The 7,247-nt window shown below is 46.8% G+C and overlaps 1 protein-coding gene across 3 annotated transcripts in view; it reads right to left on the bottom strand.

The window, feature by feature from the left end:
• Positions 1–1,139: 1,139 nt before the first annotated feature.
• Mypn (myopalladin) overlaps positions 1,140–7,247 on the bottom strand; it is a 115,235-nt gene continuing 109,127 nt past the window's right edge. For all 3 annotated transcript variants that reach the window (XM_076557137.1, XM_076557136.1, XM_006972738.4), the window contains 3 exons: positions 6,509–6,674; positions 4,737–4,870; positions 1,140–2,332 (listed from right to left, as the gene is read on the bottom strand). In XM_076557137.1, coding sequence (XP_076413252.1) covers positions 2,163–2,332; positions 4,737–4,870; positions 6,509–6,674 — 470 coding nt within the window. In that variant the 3' untranslated portion in view covers positions 1,140–2,162. The remainder of the gene's footprint in view (positions 2,333–4,736; positions 4,871–6,508; positions 6,675–7,247) is intronic.

Raw genomic sequence — 7,247 nt, 5'->3', positions numbered from 1 at the left:
CACCCCCGCCCAGCTTCTTATTTTCTTTTTGAGACAGGCTCTCCCACCGAACCCAGAGTTCTGATAACTGGGCTAGACTGGCTGGCTAGCAGGCTGCAGGGCCTCTCCTGTTTGTCTGTCTGTCTGTCTGTCTGTCCATCCCCCCCTCTCCGAGCTGGGGTTATAGGTCCATGCTGCCTCAATCTACTTTTTTCATGGATTCTGGAGGATGGAACTCAAATCCTCATGTATACATAGCAAGTACTCCAACTGAGCATCTCTCCAATCTGTCATTGTTTCTATTTTTTTCTTTCTTTCTCTCTCTCTTTCTTTCTTTTCTTTTCTTTTTGTTTTTTTGAGACAGAATTTCCCTGTGTAATAGCCCTGGATATCCTTGAACCTGCTCTACAGACCAGGCTGGCTTCGAACTTGAAGAAATCCTTCAGCCTCTGCCTCCCCTTCCCCCGAGTGCTGGGATTAAAGGCGCGTGCCACCACTGCCCGGCCGACTTTGCACGCTTGATCTACTGCCTCAACTTCCCAAGTGCCAGAACCATGGGCATGTAACACAGTTTGGGCTTGATAAGACTTCGTTATTTGTGAAAAACAGGATGAAGAACACTGAAATCTTCCATTGGCCCAAGACCAGATCTTTGACTCAAGAAGCAGGATTACAGATGTCTTAAGTATTATCTCCCTGCTAATGACATCGGGAGCTCTGAGGGGCAGAGCCTGTGTCTTTTTCAGTTGCTTTTGTTAGTTTGTTTGTTTGTTTTTTTACATTTCCTTATTTAGAGCGGGGTGGGAGGGTGGGGGTGGGGAGGAGGGCATGTGGGTGCCATTGTGTGTGTGTGTATGTGTGTGTGTGTATGTATGTGTGTGTGTGTATGTGTGTGTGTATGTATGTATGTGTGTTGTGTATGTATGTGTGTGTGTGTGTGTGTGTGTGTGTGTGTAGGCCAGAGGACAACTTGTAGAAGTGAGTCCTCGCCTTTCACCATGTGGGTTCCAGGAACTGAACTTAGACTCTCAAGCTTGGCAGCAAGCACCTCTATTTGCCGAACTGACGCTCCAGCCCCGCCCCCCCCCCATTCATACTTTTCTGTCTCCCACGGCACCTAGCACAGCATTTTACACAGAGGAGACACACAGCTGGTTTTTTGAGTAAATGAATTTATTTTTATACTGGAAATCCTTGCCTTGAAGCAAAGAATGTTTCAAGCCTCTCTAAGCCATTACTATCTCCAGCTAAAAATCACCAGCTGAGGGGGACCGGGCACGGAGAACACCGGAGATTTAAGCAAAGGGAATTGATAACAGACTCTTCCAGTTCATACCCCTGACTTGCCTGAAGCAAGCTGCTGTGACAAACATCCCCAGGGCCATGTTTGGACTGGCCTAAGGATGGTAGACGTCTGAGTAAGAGTCATTCCCCAGCAGATGTATATTCAAGGTCTCCATTGTGCTGGGCACCCATCTAGGCACTAGGGGTGGATGTGGGTGTGACTCTCTGCCTAAAATGGTCATGATAGGCTGGCGGGAGCCTTGTTTTGACCACATAACAAGTGCACTGGGAAATCTTGAGTGTCCTGGTTGGTTTTGTTGGGTGTTTGGTTGGTTGGTTTTGAAATCTCAGGCACATCTTGGCTTCTTACGTGATCCCACAGGCAGGATATGCAAGCCAAGGGTTTCACCACTTTGGAGGAGGGGTGTATGGCAAGATCCTCTAATGTTAAATGGGAGCTCACTTAATGGATTCACCAAGATGACTGCTATGGCTGTAACCCATGAAAGGTGATGATGGGCTCCCCATCTTTCTGCTCCCTATCTATTCTAAAGTTGCTAACTTCTCTCAGCTCTGGCTATGGATCCTAGTTGGGCCTAACACCCCTAACACACGGGGTGGGGGAGCATGCTAGCTCCCGCCTCAAGCCGTGGTGGCAGGGGCATGATATCTTTGGTTCGTGTGTATTGCCTACTTGCATCTTTAAGACGCACAGCCCTAGAACTCTTCCTCAGCCGAGGCCCAAAAAGCCCCAGCCAACTTACTTAAAGCCCTTCTTGCCCCGGGTCCAGCAGGATGGGAACTCATTCAAACCCAGTTGTTTGGAAACCACCGCGTCTGACCAGTCTTCCTTCCCCCTCCACAGTCCACCCTCTCACAGGGCAGGCCCCGAGACGTCCTTAAAGTTCATCGCTCTCCACGACACTCCGAGAAGTGCAGGAATACACCATTGTGCTTTCGACGGAGGAGAAGGCAGAGAAGATGTCAAGTCCTTTGCTGGTGAGGGATCCGTAGCGGCTGCCACTGGGCCGGATGGACATGGGTGGTGGGATCTGCTGGTGCCACTGAGCTGGGAAATGAACCAAAGAAAATGTTATGGTCAAAAGAATCAGTGGGGGGAACACTAATACCCCATCTCTAAAAGGAACATTAAAGCCTTCCTACCGCCGGGTTGGCGGTGTACTCCTATAATCCCAGCACTTGGGAAGTAGATACAGGAGGATCAGAAGCTTTTGCAGGGCAAAAGACACAGTCAATAAGACAAAAACACAGCCTACAGAATGGGAAAAGACCTTCACCAACCCCACATCTGACAGAGGACTGATCTCCACAGTATATAAAGAACTCAAGAAACTAGACATCAAAATATTGAACAGTCCAATTAAAAAATGGGCTAAAGAGCTAAACAGAGAATTCTCAAAAGAAAAATCTCAAATTACTGAAAGAAATTTAAGGAAATGCTCAACATCCTTAGTCATCAGAGAAATGCAAATCAAAAGGACTCTGAGATACCACCTTTCACCTGTCAGAATGGCTATGATCAAAAACACCAATGACAGTCAATGTTGGAGAGGATGCAGAGCAAAGGGAACACTCCTTCACTGTTGGTGGGAATGCAAACTTGTACAACCACTGTGGAAATCAGTATGGCGGTTTCTCAGAAAATTGGGGAATCGATCTACCTCAAGACCCAGCCATCCCACTCTTGGGCATATACCCAAGGAATGCTGATTCATACCACAAAGATACATGCTCAACTATGTTCATAGCAGCACTATTTGTAATAGCCAGAACCTGGAAACAACCTAGATGCCCATCAACGGAAGAATGGATGAAAAAAATGTGGTACATATACACAATGGAGTACTACTCAGCAGAGAAAAACAGTGACAGCATGAAATTTGCAGGCAAATGGATGGAACTAGAAAAAATCATCCTGAGTGAGGTGAACCAAACCCAGAAGGACAAACATGGTATGTACTCACTCATAAGTGGATTCTAGATATAAAGCAAAGAACAATCAGACTGCAACCCACAGATCCAGGGAAGCTACCTAGCAGGGGGGACCCTAGGATGACTGTGGCTTAGAATAAGTGTTGGTTTTACTCAATCACTGGGCAAACTTCAGTGAAACATTTCGCTATTTAAGAATTTGTACTGTATTAAGCTGATGATAGAAAAAATAAAATAAAAAGATATTTAAAAAAATATGGTCAAAGGAATCAGTGGGAGGAACACTGATACCCCATCTCTAAAAGGAACATTAAAGCCTTCCTGCTGCCAGGTTGGCGGTGTACTCCTATAATCCCAGCACTTGGGAAGTAGATACAGGAGGATCACGAGTTCAAATCCAGCCTTGGCTACATAGCAAGTTTGAGGTCAGTCTGGGCTTTGTGAGACCCTGTCTAAAATGGAGGTCATACAGAGAGACAGGGAGAATTATAGAGACATTAGAAGAGAAAGGAGCCCCTTATCCAGGAACGAAACCTCTCACCAGCTGGGAGGCAAAATGGTCAGCAAACAGCCAGGCATGGTGGCGCACACCTTTAATCCCAGCACTCGGAAGGCAGAGGCAGGTGGATCTATGTGAGGTCAAGGTCAGTCTGGTCTACATAAAGTTTCAGGCCAGCTAGGGTTGTATAGGTGAGACCTTGTCTCAGAACAAACAACCAAACAACAACAACAACAAAATCCAGCATAATTAATAAAATTAATAACTACTTATTTCATTTTCACCTTCCCAGCTGGAAGTCCATAATTTTCAGATCCAGGGATCGGACTCCCTCTTCTGGCCTCCACAGACAGGCACACACACTTACTTGGCACACACAGATACACATAAATAAAAATAATCTCAAAAAAAAAAAAGAATCTCTAACCCTATCTTCTCCCTCTTCTTAATAGAATGGCTCTGGAGATGGCTTCAGAATTATAATCTGATAAAGTAAATTTGTGAGACACTAAGGTTGAACACGGAATTTATAATACATGTCCTTTTTTTTTTTTCCTTTGTTTTTGGCTTTTCAAGACAGGGCTTCTCTGTGTAGTCCTGGCTGTCCTGGAACTTGTTTTTGTAGCCCAGGCTGGCCTCAGACTCAAGAGATCCACCTGCCTCTGCTTCCCGAGTGCTGGGATTAAAGACATGTGCCACCACCGCCTGGTAATATGTCCCTTTCTTGTAAATGGAGTTTCTGCTGTAATTCCTAGAAAAAGAAGGAGGTAGCAAGATGGCGGAGCTGGTAAAGGCATTTGATGCCAAGTCTGACCACTTGATTCTCAAAAAAACAAAAACAAAAACAAACAAACAAACAAACAAAAAACCCAAAAGCAAATGGCTGGAAGAAGCCATCTTCCAAGCATGACAGATAATGTAATCTATTTAATTTACGGATGGAACAATGTACGATAATCTTTAAAATCATTTTTAAACTGTTGTCCATGCACAGATGTTCCTTGACTGACATCATACTTACCATATATATCCAACCTAGCTGTGCAGGACACAATGCCAGCTTCGTTCTTGGCTGACAGGGTATACCACCCGGCGTCAGATTTCTTGGCTGGCTGAATGAGGAGGCAGACGTAGCCTGTTGTGTCCTGGTGCATGCTGGAGAAGAGAAAGAGCAGATTCACCTTTAACTCCACGGCAGAAACATCTTAGTCAACCTTAGGCTTGGAGATACTCTCAGAGGAGGGAACGGGGGACGTTAGCTTCTTAACCAAAGCCTGGAAAAGCCTTCACCTTGCCCCTCACTTTCTTCTCCCTTGCTCCCTCGGCCTCCTCCCCCTCTTTGAGACAGAGCCTCCTGGCAGCTGGTCTGGAACTTGCTAGATAGACCAAGCTAGCCTCAACTCAGAGATCCTCCTGCCTCTTCTTGCTACTGAATCCAGCCCTCTACTCCTCCTCCCCCTCCTAAAGATTTATTAATCTGAGTATGTATGTATGTATGTATGTATGTATGTATGCATACATGCACACCACATATACACTGATAGCCAGAAGAGGCATCAGATCCTCTGGAATTAGAGTGTCAGAGGGCTGTGAGCCACCTTGTGGGTGCTGGGAATCAAACCTGGGTCCTCTGCAAGAGCAGCCACTGCTCTCAAGTGTTGAGCCGTCTCTCCACCACCACACATTTTTGAGACGGTCTCATGGAGCCCAGAGTGACCTTGAGCTCACCAGGTATCGAAGAACTTGAACTCCTGACCCTCCAGCCTCTACCTCCCAGACGCTGGAATATGCCATCCTACCCAGCACCTAACACAGCTTTGTGCTTATTAAAAAAAAAAAAAATTACAACTTTTCCAGGTCCTAATATGATTGGGAATATGACAAAAATATGCCAGATCTTATATGTGTGTATGCTCCTGTATGTTTATGTTCTCCGTGTGTACGCAGGAGCTTGTGGAGGCCTTAAGTGGGTGTTGGGCCCCTTAGAACTAGAGTTATAGGCAGCTGTGATTCACCCAGTGTGGATGCTGGGAATTGAACTCGGGTCCTCTTAACTGCTGAGCCGTCTTTGCAGCCTCCACCCCCACCCCCACCCCACCCCAACCCCGAATATTTTTAAAAACTTCTTTTCATTCTGGAGACAGTGTCTCATAGAGCCCAGAACAGCTTCAAACTTGCTATGCAGCCAAGCTGATAACTTCGGACTCCTGATCCCACCTCCATATTCCTTTCCCCTGAGTAGGGGGAGTGTGGGTGTGCGACCACACCTTGGACATTAATAGTCAGTATTACTCTTTCTCTCTCTGGTAAACGTACTTTTATTAAGGCAAAGTGAGAAGGAAAAAAAAAACCAAAAAGACGCTGGGCGTGGTGGCACATGCCTTTAATCCCAGCACTCGGGAGGCAGAGGCAGGTGGATCTCTGTGAGTTTGAGGCCAGCCTGGGCTACAGAGTGAGTTCCAGGAAAGGTGCAAAGCTACACAGAGAAACCCTGTCTTAACCCCCCCTCCTCAAAAAAAAAAGACTTCCGATTGTGGGAAGAATACCGCTACCTCCCCCCCCCCCCTCCGCTTTGAGACCCAGTCTCACTGATCTAGGCTGACTTGGAGCTCACTCTGTAGCCCAGGCAGGCTTGGAACATGTACAACGACGGACAGAAACTCGGGAGTGCGGAGCACCGTACGAAATGAAAGAAGCCAGCTGCAGATGCAGGCTTATTCGGCTGCGCCCCCCCCCCCCCCCAGGCCTCTGGGAGCGTGGATGCTCCACGGAGGCGGCGCCCGCCCGCTGTACCTGATCCTCTCTCTGGTGAAAGGGATGGTCTCGTTGTCCTTCTTCCAGTAGAACACGGGCGGGGGCATGCCTATGACGCGGCACTCCAGTCTCACCGGGTGACCCTCGGGAACGCCACTGTTTTGGAGTTTCTCCAGGATCATGGGGGCTTTCTTCACCTCTTTGGCTACACAAGAGAAATCAGTTTTCTATTTGAATAGCCGTAGCAAGTGCCTTGAGGTTTGTTTCTGCCTCAGACTCATCGTGTTCTTTATTATAGTTTTCGAGACAGGGTCCCACTTGTATCGGCTGTCCTGGAACTTGCTTTGTAGATCAGGCTGGCTTTGAACTTTGCCTCTGCCTTCCAGATGCTGGGAAGAAAGGCATGCGCCACCATACCCATCCAGAAATAGTGACTTAAAACAAAACAAAACTCGACGATTTTTAATCCTAGCACTCAGGAGGCAGAAGCAGGCGGATCTCTGTGAGTTTGAGGCCAGTATGGTCTACAGAGCTAGTTTTAGGACACTCAGGGCTACTACACAGAGAAACACTGTCTCGAAAAATAAAAAACAAAAAACAACAAAAAAAAAGTTTTTCAAAATTACATCTAATTAATTCATTTGCGAGTAGGTGTTTGTGTGTGTATGCTTTTGTGTGCACGTGTGTATATTTGTGTGTATGTTTCTGGGTGCCTGTGGACGTGTTCCTGTTCATGGGTTTGTGTGTCTATGTGTGTGAGTGCATGTGTGAGTGTGTG

This window comes from Peromyscus maniculatus, chromosome 21, assembly GCF_049852395.1.
Source record: "Peromyscus maniculatus bairdii isolate BWxNUB_F1_BW_parent chromosome 21, HU_Pman_BW_mat_3.1, whole genome shotgun sequence".
NCBI lineage: Eukaryota > Metazoa > Chordata > Mammalia > Rodentia > Cricetidae > Peromyscus > Peromyscus maniculatus.
The sequence above is the reverse complement of the archived record's forward strand: the minus strand, read 5'-3'. Positions and strand labels throughout refer to the sequence as shown.